This window comes from Trachemys scripta, chromosome 1 (assembly GCF_013100865.1).
Source record: "Trachemys scripta elegans isolate TJP31775 chromosome 1, CAS_Tse_1.0, whole genome shotgun sequence".
Classification (NCBI taxonomy): Eukaryota; Metazoa; Chordata; order Testudines; family Emydidae; genus Trachemys; species Trachemys scripta.
The window spans coordinates 126,116,058-126,132,165 of NC_048298.1; the positions used below are offsets into that span (position 1 = coordinate 126,116,058).

At 43.0% G+C, this 16,108-nt stretch overlaps 1 protein-coding gene across 1 annotated transcript in view; it reads right to left on the minus strand.

Moving 5' to 3' along the window:
* The window catches only part of LOC117871880 (potassium voltage-gated channel subfamily KQT member 1-like), a 466,257-nt gene that overhangs the window by 42,917 nt on the left and 407,232 nt on the right, over positions 1 to 16,108 (minus strand). Inside the window, exon 21 of the mRNA XM_034759710.1 lies at positions 2,069 to 2,102. Coding sequence (XP_034615601.1) covers positions 2,069 to 2,102 — 34 coding nt within the window. The remainder of the gene's footprint in view (positions 1 to 2,068; positions 2,103 to 16,108) is intronic.

Consider the following 16,108-nt stretch of genomic DNA (forward strand, 5'->3'; position numbering starts at 1 on the left):
TGTGGGGTCGCAGTATAGCGGGGTTTCAAGCCCGTCAGTGGTCCCCAAGGCGGTGCATTGATGTGCGCCGCTTAGTGCCCCTAGTGCCCAGCAGGGGAGAGAAGCTGAGGCCCCGTGCCTGCCGGGGACAGAGAGCACTGGCGCCCGCAGCCCTGGAGCTCTGTCCCTGGCAGCACGGGGCCGCGGCTTCTTTCCAAGCCGGAGAGGAGCCGCGGCCCTGCGCCTGCCGGGGACAGAGAACAACAGGGCTGTGGGCGCCGGTGCTCACTGTCCCCGGCAGGTGCGGGGCCGCAGCTTCTCTCCCCTGCCTGGCACTAGGCGGGGGCACATCAATGTCCCGGCAGCCATCATGGCGTTGGGGACCACTGGTTCAGTACATACAGTACTGTATTACTGTGTGCTTTAAAGGGGTGCCAAATTGTGATCGTGTTATGTGCGATTTCGCGTTATGGCGGGGCGCCTTATTGCGGGATTTAACTGTACTTTGAAAATTTGAGTGTGCTCAAACCTGAAACTCAAAGCAAAGCTTGGGGCAGGAGATGTAAACTAAAGCAGGTAGAAATAACAGAAAACATTCACATAACAGCCTGTTAATCAGTGTTAATTAGCTTCATCTGACTCAAACAACAGGCCAACAAAATGGGAAATAGATAGTATCTTTTGAGCAATACCTACGTGGCCTGGATTTAAGACACTGACAGAACTGAAAGTTTCTCTCTTCCATTACCAGCCCTCTCAACCATGAAGCCCCGTATTTAAAAATTGTAAGAACCTTACCATCCTAAACTGATGTTATCCTAGCTTTAATATTTCTCTGCTTCTATCAGTCACAATATAAAGAATTTCTCAAGCCTCATACAGCAACTGTAAAGGAGGTCAAGAATATTTTCTTCAACACCTAACCATCTTTGAAGATGGGATCAGCAGAACTGATACAAGTGATTAAAATCTGATGGAATCCAGCCTGTCTTTGTGTGGAAATGGAATTGATAACATAATTGATTTGATCCAGATTAGTTTTCTTCCTGGGAGCAGATCCAGGTCAGCGGCTGACAAATGCAAAGTTTTCTCTGGTTCGAATTCAACCAGTCTTGGTCAACAAAGTTTAGAGGTGCAAGGAGAGCTTTGTGCTGTGAATTGGACCTGTATTCTTCTACAGCTGGTGAAATCTAAACAAGAAGGTGTTGGTTCATTATCAGGGGAGATGGTCATAGAATCATAGAAGATTAGGGTTGAAAGAGACCTCAGGAGGTCATCTAGTCCAACCCCCTCCTCAAAGCAGGACCAATCCCAAATAAATCATCGCAGCCAGGGCTTTGTCAAGCCGGGCCTTAAAAACTTCTAAGGATGGAGATTCCACCACCTCCCTAGGTAACCCATTCCAGTGCTTCATCACCCTCCTAGTGAAATAGTTTTCCCTAATATCCAACCTAGACGTCCTCCACTGCAACTTGAGACCATTGGTCCTTGTTCTGTCATCTGCCACCACTGAGAAAAGCCTAGCTTCATCTTCTTTGGAATCCCGTTTCAGGTAGTTGAAGGCTGCTATCAAATCCCCTCTCACTCTTCTCTTCTGCAAACTAAATAAACCCAGTTGCCTCAGCCTCTCCTCATAAGTCATGTGCCCCAGCCCTCTAATCATTTTAATTGCCCTCCGCTCGACTCTCTCCAATTTGTCCACATCCTTTCTGTAGTGGGGGGCCCAAAACTGGACACAGTACTCCAGATGTGGCCTCACCAGTGTCAAATAGAGGAGAATAATCACTTCCCTCGATCTGCTGGCAATGCTCCTACTAATGCAGCCCAATATGCCGTTAGCATTCTTGGGAACAAGGGCACACAGTTGACTCCTATCCAGTTTCTCATCCACTGTAATCCCCAGGTCCTTTTCTGTAGAACTGCCACTTAGCCAATCGGTCCCCAGCCTGTGGCAGTGCATGGGATTCTTCTGTCCTAAGTGCAGGACTCTGCACTTGTCTTTGTTGAACCTCATCCGATTTCTTTTAGCCCAATCCTCCAATTTGTCTAGGTCACTCTGGACCCTATCCCTACCCTCCAGCATATCTACCTCTCCCCCCAGCTTAGTGTCATCTGCAAACTTGCTGCAGGTGCAATCCATCCCATCATCCAGATCATTAATGAAGATGTTGAACAAAACCAGCTCCAGGACAGACCCTTGGGACACTCTGCTTGATACCGGCTGCCAACTAGACATTGAGCTATTGATCACTACCCGTTGAGCCCGATGATCTAGCCAGCTTTTTATCCACTTATCCAATCCATACTTTTTAAACTTGCTGGCAAGAATACTGTGGGAGACCATACCAAAAGCTTTGCTGAAGTCAAGATATAGCACGGCCACTGCTTTCCCCATATCCATAGAGCCAGTTATCTCATCATAGAAGACAATCAGGTTGGTCAGACATGACTTGCCCTTGGTGAATCCATGTTGACTGTTCCTAATCACCTTCCTCTTCTCCAAGTGCTTCAAAATGGATTCGTTAAGAACCTGCTCCATGATTTTTTTTTCCAGGGACTGAGGTGAGGCTGACCTGTCTGTTTCCCTGGATGATTATTCTTTCATTTTTAAAAGATGGGCTCTATATTTGCCTTTTTCCAATTGTCCAGGACCTCCCCCGATCACCACGAGTTTTCAAAGATAATGGCCAATGGCTCTGCAATCACATCAGCCAACTCCCTCAGCACCCTCAGATGCATTAGATCCGGCCCCATGGAGTTGTGCATATCCAGTTTTTCTTAATAGTCCTTAACCTGTTCTTTCACCTGCTTACCTCCCCCCCATACTGTGCTGCCCAGTGCGGCAGTCTGGGAGCTGACCTTGTCTGTGAAGACCAAGGCAAAAAAAGCATTGAGTACTTCAGCTTTTTCCACATCATCTGTCACTAGGTTGCCTCCCCCATTCAGTAAGGGTCCCACAGTTTCCCTTACCTTCTTTTTGTCTACATACCTGTAGAAACCCTTCTTGTTACCCTTCACATCCTTGCTAGCTGCAACTCCAGTTGTGCTTTGGCCTTCCTGATTAACCCTTGCATGCTCCAGGAATATTTTTATACTCCTCCCTAGTCATCTATACAAGTTTCCACTTCTTATAAGCTTCCTTTTTGTGTTGAAGCTCACCGAAGATTTCTCTGTTAAGCCAAGCTGGTCGCTTGCCATATTTGCTATTCTTTCTGCACATCGGGATGGTTTGTTCCTGTGCCCTCAGTAAGGCTTATTTAAAATACTGTGAGCTCTCCTGGACTCCTTTCTCCCTCATATTAGCCTCCTAGGGGATCCTGCCCACAAGTTCCCTGCGGGAGTCAAAGTCTGCTTTTCTGAAATCCAGGGTCCATATTCTGCTGCTCTCCTTTCTTCCTTTTGTCAGGATCCTGAACTTGACCATCTCATGGTCACTGCTGCCCAGGTTGACATCCACTTCTACTTCCCCTACCAATTCTTCCCTGTTTGTGAGCAGCAGGTCAAGAGGAGCATGGCCCCTAGTTGGTTCCTCCAGCACTTGCACCAGGAAGTTTTCCTCAACACTCTCCAAAAATTTCCTGGATTGTCTGTACACTGCTGTGTTGCTCTCCCAGCAGATGTCAGGGTGATTAAGTCCCCCACGAGAACCAGGGCCTGCAATCTGGAAACTTCTGTTAATTGTCTGAAGAAAGCCTTGTCTACCTCATCCTCCTGGTCTGGTGGTCTATAGCAGACGCCCACCACAACATTGCCCTTGTTGCTCTCACCTCTAAATTTAACCCAAAGACTCTCTACAGGCTTTTCTCCAGTTCAGACTGGAGCTTTGAGCAATCATATTGCTCTCTTACATACAGTGCAATTCCTCCACCTTTTCTCCCCCACCTGTCCTTCCTGAACAGTTTATACCCATCCAAGACAGTGCTCTAGTCATGTGAGTTACCCCACCAAGTTCCTGTTATTCCAATCATATCGTAGTTCCTTGACTATGCCAGGACTTCCAATTCTTCCTGTTTGTTTCCCAGGGGTCTTGAGTCCGTGTACAGGCACCTAACTTGCCGATTGCTCTACTTTCTCAGTATGAATTGGGAGTCAGTTGCCAGTATCTCTCAAACAGAGGAGGAACTAACTTCAAATATACAATTTAGCGGCTACATTCTTGAAATGTGCAAAATGGCCCTTCAAAGCAGGTGTTCATATATACTTTTAAGGCAGCATTAACATGTGACCATTTTATGGCTGGCACTACCCTCCTATACCATTGTACTGCAAAGATCATTCTTGGCAGAAGCAATAATAATCTGCATAGTATGTATGTATAGGGACTACTGACACCCCATGGGAAATGGAAATTTTTAACACTGAGGATAATTAAACATTGGAACAGATTGCTCACGTAATGTGATAAATCCTCCATCATTTGGGGTCATTAAAATCAGGATTGGATGCTTCTCTAAAAGATAGATTCCGTTTAACCCTAAGTTTCTGGGCTAGATGTAGGAATCACTGTGCAGAATTTCATGGCCTGCAGTATGTTAGAGCCAAGAGGTCAGACTTGATCCCATAACAGTCTCTTTTAGCCTTAAAAGTCTATTAAACCACAAAGGGTATGTCTAAACTGGAGGTGGGAAATCGAATTTCCTGCTCAAGGAGACATACGTGCGCTACTTCTGATAAGCAAGAATGCTAACAATAGAAGTGTAAATATGGCAGCGTGAGCAGTGATAGGGGCTAGCCTCGAGTAGTGCCTCGTGTCTTGGATGAGATCGCACTTCAGACCTCTAGTCCCTCCTGCCACTTGTACCAGTGCCGCTACTTTTCTGTTTTTATTGTGCTAGAGCGATCACAGCTAGCAGGAGTATTGTCTCCTTGAGCTGGAAACTGCACCCAAAGTGTATGCAAAGAAACATAGGTGCACACATCTGACTTATAGGCCCTACTCTGGAATGTCACTCCAAGGCACCTACTATGAAAGGCTTCAGAAAAAATGCAGAGAATAGGATGTCGAGTTCTGTCCTGTACTGTTCCGGCCAGATTTTGGCCCTAGATTGCACGTTTAACGTGACTATGATATAGCGCACATTAAGTAACCAATTAAAAATCCTTTTGCATTGTTGAGATATTGAGAATGAACAGTAGCAGATTTTTAAAAAGAGCATTGCATTGTTTTTAAAATGCCTTAGGGCTCAGCCCAGTTTGGAACTGTCAAAGCATTCAAAATCAAATCTGAAACCATATTGTCCCACTCACATCCCGAAAGTTGGCTTTCTAATGTTAATGCTTATAAAGCACTACTTTCAGGAACAAACATTTTCTGAATGAGACATAAGAGAGATTTGTACAACCTAAGACCTAATTACAATTAATGAAGGTCCCAGTCCTGAAAACACATACGTGTGTAACTTTAGGCCCATGAGTCGTCTCACTGAATTCATCTGGGGCTACTCATATGTAAAGTTACGCATGCCAATAAGAGCTTGTCAACACTACAAGTGCTTTGCTGGTATAGCTATACCAGTATAGTTATGCCATAAGAGCCAGAAAACAGAGGAATTTTTCTGGTGGCATAGCTACAGCATCTCCGAAATTACAAAAGCTAAACTGACAGAAGTACTTTTCTGTTGGTATAGTTGCATCTACACTGGGGGGCATAATTCTGTCAGCTGGGAAGAGTGATTTTTTCACACTCATAGCTGACATCATTATGCTGGCATTACTTTGTAGTGTAGACTAAGCCATAATGTTTATAGGATTTGGTCTCAAGCTTGTAATTAAATGATGTATCAGGGAAAGTCCTTCAATCACGCAGCTTTAGTATGGATTGAAAAATGACTGAAGATAGGACCAATGTTGTCAACATGATGCATAAAGTTACTCTGTCATGTCTTAGCTTTTTTCCATGGGCCCGGTCTTGTAGTAGCCCTTACTCAGGCAAAACTTCCATTTTGAACAAGTAATGATGGCAAAATAGGGCCCTCATGTGATAACAGGCAGCTACCATTAACCAACAAAATTAACAGTATCAAACTGACTTGACTAGGTTCCAGTTAATAGTCACAACTAATTGGTCTGTACTGTATAACATTCTAGTCATGAGAAAGCTGGAAAGATTGAAGATATATTATACACAAATCTATATATGAGTGTTTCATGTATCTATGACTCAAGATTAATTGGATTTTCTGACTAGGATACAAATTAACCACTTTTAGTAAACAATCGTATATAAATTCTGTATATGTGTTAATTGTGGGTATCAATATGGAAAAATACAAACCTGCTTTATACAGCCCAAATTATTTCAATAGCAGTTTTGCTAGTTTGAATACCATGAAAAAGACTAATTTAAGGTCAAGAGTAATTTAGTTTTGACTGACTTGGCAATCCTTTGTTCTCCAGGTCATGTAAGTGTTGAGTAAATTATAAACCTGTAATTCTATCCTGAGGTTAAGGGACTTCAGGATTTATTTGATATATTGGTCTCCTGGAAAGTTCTTCCAAGGCTAATACTCTTTAAACTGTGTTTATGAGTTGACTGCATTAATAACTAATAGAGTTATATGGTATTAGCAATTGTGAGGTTAACCCTTTCAAAGAACAATATACTGAGGAATCGTATTTTTCACGGAAAGAAAAGTAGCTTGCCAAAAGGAAAAATACTGTACATTTCTACAAGCAGCCAAATTTCTAGAGACTAAGCTAAATAAAAATAACATGAAAGAACAAACATCCAGAGAGTTGATTTCAGGAATAAAATCAGAACTGAACAAGAAAAATCTCGAAAAGACTGGGTTCATTGCAACAAACACATTATTTTGATTCTGGAAAGAATAAAAGCATGATCTGACACAAAGTGCCTCATTCTGAAAATATGTATGTTATTTATGGCATTTTGATTCACACCAGGAGATGTTTGCCTTGGACAATGCATTTCTTGGGTATTACTTGGACTGTCACAGAATCCATACCAAAAATGCTAACTTTGCTGTATGCTTTATGTTTACTCCTGCAGAGCTGAAAATTCAGCAGTTGGTTCAATTACTGAATGATCAATAATCACTCTGAGGTTGACAAAATGTCAGCATCAGAATCAAACAAGAACAGCTTTTGCTGCAATGTACTGAAGAGTTTGATTTATACATAGAGTGGGAACCAAGCTACAAAATAATACCATCCTATCTTGGAAAATAACTGAACATAGGAGCAGGCCCAAAGTTAATGGGAGTCTTTTCACTGACTTCAGTGGGCTTTCAATCAGGTCCATAATAAGTATTTTAAAAATAAAAAAGGCCAAAACTAAGACAAGCTCCTATGAGCTCCACCCCGTTGCTATTTGCTATAGAAGGCAACAGAGTGGGATGGATTTGCAGAAGAAATGGTATGCCAAGCTGCAGACTCTTCTGTGTAATGCACAGAAAACCAAATAAATGCAATCATTTTTTGATATTCTATATCTGCAGGTCATTTATTAACTGTCTCCTTGGTTGTATATATGTTTTTGTTTCTGTTTATCAACACCACAAAACAAAATTTCCCTTTGTTAAGATTCATTAGCTCAATTTTGAGTGAAAGATACTTTCATAAAGACATTGTAAAAACATCACCCTGGCCATTTTAAATTATAGTTACTATACAGTGAATGTACGTGGCATTGTATATTTTCTATAAAAACACTACATTTTTAACTTCCCTGGGACCATGTATATAAATATTTGTACATGAAATTATGAGATAGGCTTTGAAATTTATGCCATACATTTCTGTTAATGTTTTAAAAATATTTTCCCAAGCAAATAAAATTGCAGTAAAATATTTTAGTACAGATCAGTGAAAGGTTCTTACAACTTTATCTTCCTAAAAATAATATTCAAGCTATAAAACAGAGTTTCATTTCAGATTTATAAAAGGTAAATTTACCCAGCTTGATTTGATTAATACCAAGTAGCTGAACATTTTTTAAACACTGAGGTTTAAGGTGAAATAAAGTCAAGCTGTAGGCATTTTTCTTTTCTTACATGTAAGATTTAGTTTTGTTTTGGAGTAACTTACACTGTTAGGGGTAAATTGTTTAAGCAATACATGGGGAGTTATGTGCGCTGATCCTATCGGCATTAGCAATAATGAGACCAGGGTGTGTTGCCTCACACACAAAGCTTTGAATATACAAATTGTTAATAAATTTGACTCCTCATGAAACAGTTTGAAAATTAATACTTTAGTAAGCAGTGATGTGTGGGCCAAGATATATTTTCAAATGTGCTCCTTTGGGTGTCCCACCCCTTTAATCACCATACGCGTTACCCAACCAGCTCAACAGCCATCTGGCTACTCCCTATGGCTTACCACCCACAGTGGAATCCTCCTGGGTGGCTAATTTAAGAGAACTATTCAGTGCTACCATTCCTAGTCACACAAAAGTCCCTTTGACATCAGTAGTTTTGCCTAGGTAAGGAAGGAGTATGGAGTACTGAATAGCCCCCAGTCACATACACAATATAAAGGGGTTTTCCTAGACAGTGAGCCTGGGGCAAACCTTCATAAAAGATTGTTTTTTTCTCCCTTTACACTTCTCTGTGCCCCCACCACATGTCCTGTGATTGAATGTACCCAAATCACATCTTTCTCCTACCCAGCTCACAGCCAGCGGTAACTCACACCCAACTTACCAAGTCACAACCACTCAACGTATCCTACACCTCACTTCATGTCCTTTCATTCCCCCTCACAAAGCCCAGCCCCAACTTACACTAAGGTATGCTCCCCACTCTACTTGTCCCATACATGACTCCCACTTCCCATGCCCCATACTTGCTTACAGCTGTTTCACATCACCCAATGTGCCCTCAAATAAAATAGACAATGAAGGGAAGAAAGTGAGCCAGACAGCATCCATTTTTCATGACATATCCCTCTCTTTGCAGCTCTGTTTTTTGCAAAACTGGTCACAATTATCATTTGTACCTGTATCCCCTGCCCTGCCCTTGGAAGGTGCAAGGTGCAGGGGCCAACGGGAGACCTAATGCTGAGACCATGGCCTATTTTCAGTTGGTTCTAACTTTTCCATATTTTAACCATTTGCACTGAAATTATCCATATTGGGTATCTGCCTCAGGCTGGACTTTTTGAAAAATTTCAGCCAGACTGGTTCAATCATTTCCAAGAATGAGGCTGACTTTTCCTTTGAGAAGATTTAGTACCCCTGTGCTTTGGAGCAGGTACTTGAAATATGGCCAGGGAGTGGCCCTTGTGTTTGGGTGTGCTTTGTGCCATCCCAGTGAAAACCCACCCAAACTGGATGTAGGGTTACCAATTTTCTACTCATACAAAACCGAACACCTTTGCCCCACCCCCTGCCTCCTCCGAGGTCCCACCTCTGCTCTGGCCCATCTCCAAGGCCCCGTCCCCCGCTCACTCCATCTCCCCTCCTTCCGTCGCTCGCTCTCCCAACACTCACTCATTTTCACCAGGCTGGCTCAGGGGGTTGGGGTTTGGGAGGGGGTGAGGGCTCCGGCTCAGGGTGCAGACTCCAGGGTGGGGCCAGAAATGAGGAGTCCAGGGTGCGGGAGGGAGCTCTTGGCTGAGGCAATGGGTTGGGATGCAGGAGGGGGTAAGGGCTGGGGGTGGGAATGAGGAGTTTGGGGTACAGAGGGGGCTCTGGTCTGGGGCCAAGGGGTTTGGGGTGCAAGAAGGGGATCAGGGGTGCAGGGTCCGGGCAGCGCTTACCTCAAGCAGCTCCTGGAAGCAGCGGCATGTCCCCCTTTCGGCTCCTATGTGAAGGTGTGATCAGGCAGCTCTGTGCACTGCCCTGTCTGCAGGCACCACTCCTGCAACTCCAATTGGCCATGGTTCCCGGCCAATGGGAGCTGCAGAGATGGGGCTTGGAGCAGGGGCAGTGTGTGAAGTCCCCTGGCTGCCCCTATGCGTAGGAGCCGGAGGGCGGACATGCCGCTGCTTCTGGGAACCGCGTAGAGCCACAGCAGGCAGGGAGCCTCCCTTAGCCCTGTTATGCCAGGGTCCCTTTTCGACTGGGCATTCCAGTCAAAAACCGGACACCTGGCAACCCTAACTGGGTGGGATTATGGAACTTTGTGGTTTGCACACGCCCAGTAAAGACTTGCTAGAATGTAACAGGTAAAGACTCCAAACTCACTGAGCATGCTCCAGCCCCTCACAGCTCCTACGTATGACCAGACTGTGCTTGTGCCATGCCCAATGGAATAACTGACCATGCTGTAGCAGAGGGCTGCAAGGGTGACATTGGACTCTCCCTGTAATTACTGCTTCCGGCTGCTCCAGGCCAGAACCGGAACTGAAAGCAGGGAGCCTGCCTCTTCTGTGCTCTCAGTGATATCCTCCCCACACACTGCTGGCACCCAGGCAGCTTGGAGGAGGAATTTGCCTGACTTCAATGCAGAGGGGACAAGAGCCAGATCAGGGACAGGGAAAGAAGTAGCCTGGGACAAGGAGTCTGGTGATACTGGGATTGGAAGAGACAAGGACTGAGAGCTGTGGGGAGGGGTGTGACTATGGTTAGACAAGTAGAGTGAGACTAGGAGCCAGCAGGGATGAAGGGAGGCTGGGATTTGTTGGCCAAGAAGATTTGGATTGGGATCTGGGGAAGGCGGGAAGACTGGGAATGGGAGCCAGTGAGAGAAATGGGGTGGAACTGGGAGCCAGTCAGTGGAAGGCTGAACACTGAGATTGGACGAGGAGCTGGAGGGAAGGGGGGAATCTGCAATGGGGAACCAGTAGGGGGAGCAAGGGGGCAAGCGTTGGGGAGACAGACCTGACAAGGAGCCAGTGTCCCAGGGGAGACATTGACTGGCTGGACAAAGAATCTGGGACAGGGAGCCAGGGTGGTGGAGATTAGGACAAAGTGTCGGGAAGGGAGTGGGTCTGGGGTGGGGAGACAGAATGGATGAAGAGCCCGGGGAGGCAGACTGAGGCTGGGAGCTGGCAAGAGAAATAGAAGGAGGGGAGACTGGGAGCCAGTGCAGGTGAAAAATGGGGGTGGGAGGGAATGGCAACAGATCAACTGAGGAGCCAGGAGGGGAAAACTAGGACTAGTTTCACAAACAGGCTAGGACTTGGATGAGAAGCCTTGGGGTAGAGACTTGGACTGCGCAGGTGATGAGAACACGATGGGGGTAAGGAAGAGACGGGGCAGAAGGGGTCAATCTTGGGAGAAGACAGGCAGAAGGTTTTAGAGCACGCTCCCCTCCAAAGCCTGGAATGAAACCCAATATTCCAGAGTCTCACCATTCCTCTGCTATCAGCAAATATCTGTAAAACCCATGGGGCAAAGTGTGTCTCATATTTCTCCAGTACTGGTCCACATAATCAAATAACAATATTAATAATAACTGCAGTGCAGGCAAACCGGCCAGGCATAGTTGTTGCAGAAAAGAAGGCAAATCAGACCAAGTTAATGGATATTGCCATACCAGCAGACAGACACATAAAAAAAAAAAAAAAAAAAAAAAAAAAAAGGAGAAGAAGAAGAAGAGAAAATGTGAAGGATGAAGAACTCTGTCACAAAGTGGAACAATTATGGAAAACTAGAACAAAGATGATCCCAGTAATTATTGGAGCACTTGGAGTGATCTCCAAGAGTATGAATACGCAGCTCAAGGACACGTTAGGAGTGGAAGACATCATCCATCAATAGGGTTGCCAAGGGATGTCCCCCTTTTTTTCCTCATCCTCTGTACAACAAGATCGGGAGTTGCTGAGTGCTGCAAAAAGCAGCAAGAAATACCCCAGGCGAACATAGGTGACTGCTACTTATTAATTATTATTAATGCTAAGGATGATAATGGCAATAAATAAATACATAAAATAAAATAAAATAATAAATATTGCGAGGAGAGATGAGATGGAAGTGCTAAGACCATCTACTATTCGTATTATTCTGTCAGCTCAAGTTGCAGATGTCTGTGTGGTGGATCTAAAGGTTCTAACCCTGCTGATGAGTGGGGATGTCAATGTGATGCCCCTTGATGGAATTTTTGTTTTTTCAGTTTGCTTTTTTTATATTTAGGAAATTATGCGCAAGAAGGCCAAGTTAAAAGAACATTACTAGAGTTGCAAAGTCAAGCACTGAGAGTCAGGAAATGTCAGCATGAAGATTGTGTATACAACCTTAATTTGGCCATATTGTGAGTATGCATTATGATACAGTCTTTAATTACATAGTCACATTTCTATTTATTTTCCAAAGGAACTCAGGCTCATTTGATGCACAGGATGAACCATGAAGAATCAGGGTTGGGATGAAGGAGGTCATTGTCTGTAGGACCCCAGCCTCATTTGTTGCAAAAGTTGGAAAGTGTGTAGTGAATGAGACAGAGGATGGGTTACAGAAAGAGAAAGGAGGGTCTCATGGTGAAGGCAGTTGAATGCTGCCCTGGAGAATTGGCTTGTATCCCTGCCTCTGCCACAGAGTTTCTGTGTGATGCTGGGCAAGTCGCATAAACCAATGTTTTCATTGGTTGTCACGAACTGTGTGTTCCCTCATTTTCTGGGTGCCTGACTTTAGAATCTTGGTCTTTGCAAAAGTGCTGAGCTAAAGTGAATGGAAGTTGTGCTCTGAACATAGAAAGTGCCTTGTAATGCTAAGTACTTTGAAAAATCAGGACCACGCATCTCAAATTGGGCACCCAAATCAGTAGAAATTTTTGACCTTAATCTCTGTCATCTCCCCTTCTGTAAAATGGGGATAACAACTCCTCCCTCATAATGGCGTTCTGAAGATAAATTAATGTCTGTGACACACTCAGATACTATGCTGAGAGCATCCTAAGGAAATTTCCAATTCTGTCTTCAGAGCAGGGTTTGAACAGTGTGCAAGAAATAAGGCCTGGAGCCACACATTGAACAACGAGGAAAAAATAAAATACCGAATAGGTGCCCAATTAGCAAGCACTGTCCATCTTATACACTGAATGAGGCAGGGGAATCTGTGGAAAAAGTAATATGTTTCAATTGAATTCAATTCAATTCAGATTGTGCCAACGTATAGACACAAAGAGGACAAATTAAAGCTTGCAAAAGTATTTCCTATCTTAAGAATGCTTGATTTTGCAACCTTAATACTGTTCTTTCTTTTAATGTATTTTGGGGGGAGGGGAGGGTAAAAGAGTAGTGCAAATACTTTGGTAAAACTGACTGTCCATCTAAGGACAAATCTCTGTGTGTGACAAATCTCTGTTCTCTGATGTGATGCCACTGGGTATGCAGCCCGAAATCACATTCAATATTTTGCTGCTATACCTTATTGAAAGCTCACATCTAATTTGCTTTCACATTGATTTTGCCCACTCTTATATCAACTGTGGTCTTTGCCAGCATTACTGCTTTCCAAGTACTTCCATCATGGAGGGTTAGATCCATCTTCCTTTGGAGCTCATTTATTATGCTCTTCCCTAGACTGACCCATCTGAGATCACTAATGAAATGACACATAGGCTCACCCATTGGAAAACACACCCACCACCGTCACTGTCCTAGGGATAAAGGATTATGTAATAATATGTATTTTTCAAAGCAATCAATACTTGTGGTTTTTAAACCACCTCCTTTCTTTTTTGAGGGGGTGGGAAGTGAACTTAATTCACGGTCAGATTTCAATCTAAAATATATTCAAGCACTAGCTACTGAACCATATTCAGTATAGAACCAACTGGTGCAATAGCAGCGCCACAAACTATAATTATTTGTTGCTACAAAATCATTTTCATGAATTAACCTCTCATTCCCAATCCATCTCCAGGAGGCCACAACCATTACAGCTTTCATGTAAAGAAAATATAGGTCAGTAACATAGCATCACAGTAGGGAAGCTATAGTTACTTCATTGACTTAGAATCTGGGTCACTGCACATAATTATACAACCATCAAAATAATTCTAACCCAATGGCCAAAGAGACTAACTATTCTTACAATCCACAAAAAAGATTGGGGGGAAGAGGAAAAAATTAACTTCCCTGGGGAAGAGCTAATGAAGATGGGAAACTGAAATGCCTACAGATGGACTAGTTTAGAATCCTGTATATTGGGTCTAAACCATTGATATGATATTTCTACATTAGTCATTGGATGCTGAGGATGCTGGGTAAGGCCAATTAAATTTAGAGCTACATATATATTTAATGTGGTGAACTTAACATTCATGAGGGAAAGTTCATATATTATAAAGGGAATCTAGGTGCTTATTTGAATCTCAAACTGACGATTCAGTCAAACACCTGTACAGCTTCTGGTGACCGTACTCTTTTGGTCCTATTGGCTGGAAGGAACAAAACCAAAGCAAACCCACTCATCCAAAGAGGCAAAGCAAAAATAAAGCAATTACAAAAGAAGCCACACAGAATTGCAGATAGGAAAAAAAAAAGGAAAGAAAAGGAAATTCAATAAAAAAAGGCCATCCATTAATGCAACATTATGGTAGAGATTTTAGACCTAAAAAATTTGGATAATTCAATATTGGTGTTCCCAGAACAACTGCACCTTAAGCATATTGCACATAGATGACTCACAGCTTGTAGGATCAGATCCCAATAGTAAGTAGAGAGGGGTCTGCCTCCTAGTTTGGAATCCAGATCTAAACTTAAACTTTCCTAAACAGCAGGGGCCAGATCCAGAGTTCTAGTTCAAGACTGAAGTAAGACATAAAAGCTAACAGTGTCATGAAAAATGCAAAAGAGTTATAGTTGCTGTAGAAACCTTACCCCTGAATCTCCTGACTTTTGTGCATTTGGCTTCTTGATGATAATGTTTCACTAAAGTAGTGTTTGTATTGAATATATTTTCTTTTCTCTCTCTCTTTTTTTTTTGAGACATTTGCATGAAAACGGAATCTTTGTCTCTGAAGATTCCATCTGCTCCTGCTGCCCATTCCCCACCTGAAGCCATAATCCTCTGTTTGTGACAGCACAAATGGCTATTGTGGATATGATTAAGGGCTTCAGGTGGGGAACGGATACCAGGGTAAGATGAACTCTTTAGAAACAAAGATCCTGTTTTCATGCAAAATTCCTTAGTAATATAGAATGAAGGAAGAAAACAGCAAATATGTGACAGAGGCTGAAGTGATTCTAAATAGCATGCTTTTCAAAGATTTCCTGAGGATATCGTCTGTTTATAAACGAGACTGCCTGTCCAATAACATCCCATAAATCAACTAGCAGGGGTGACGGCTATTATTGATGTTTCCAACACCCACTATGTCTATGTCAGACTTATTGAATTAATACATTAATATAGCACCTGTTGCAAGCCCATTCAAGAAAAACAATACAAAATATTTTTCAAAACCCTAAAGAACAAAACCAAAAAACAAAAACAACAACAGGCAAATGCAGTATAGATACCAGAAGAAAGAAGTGCAGAGTCAGTTGCTCCTTTAAACTACCAGAGAGTTAAGGATACAATTAAGAAGGATCACAACACTGCAGAGAACCTAAATTACTTATTTGCATCAGTCTGCACGACAGGGGAGGAGATATCTACTCTTTGCAGGTAATAAGGATGAGGCCCTGTCAAAGATAGAGGTGTTAGAAGATTTGGCGTTGAAAGCAACAGATAATGTAAACTGTACCAGGATCGGCCAAATGTTCATAAGGAACGTAAGAATGAAATGGGTGAGCTGCTAACAGAAATACAGAATCTCTCAATATCAGCTAATTTGCCAGAGGACTGGAGGGTAACAAATGTTGTACCTAGCATTAAAAAGGTGCTAGTAGTGGGACTTGCAGACCAGTGAGCCTTACTACAGTAATGGGTAAATTAGTTGAAAAAACATTAAATATAGAACAACCTAGATGCATATGATATGAAAGGAACAACCCAGCATGATCTCAGTAGAGAAAATCGATTACTCACCATCCTATTAGCATTCTTTTTGGGGAGAGGGGTCGACAAAATAGTTGATAAAGGAGAATTTTATAGATAGATAGATTAGATATAGATATACACACATATAGAGAGAGATATATACACACACACACACTTTTTAACAGCTCTTGATAAAGTTTCTCCCAAATAGTTACAGTAGTCTTGGGAAGAGAGACAAAGTTTTGTCAAGAATTAGAAGCTGGCTGAGGGAGAAGACAAAGGGGAGGAAGAAATTGA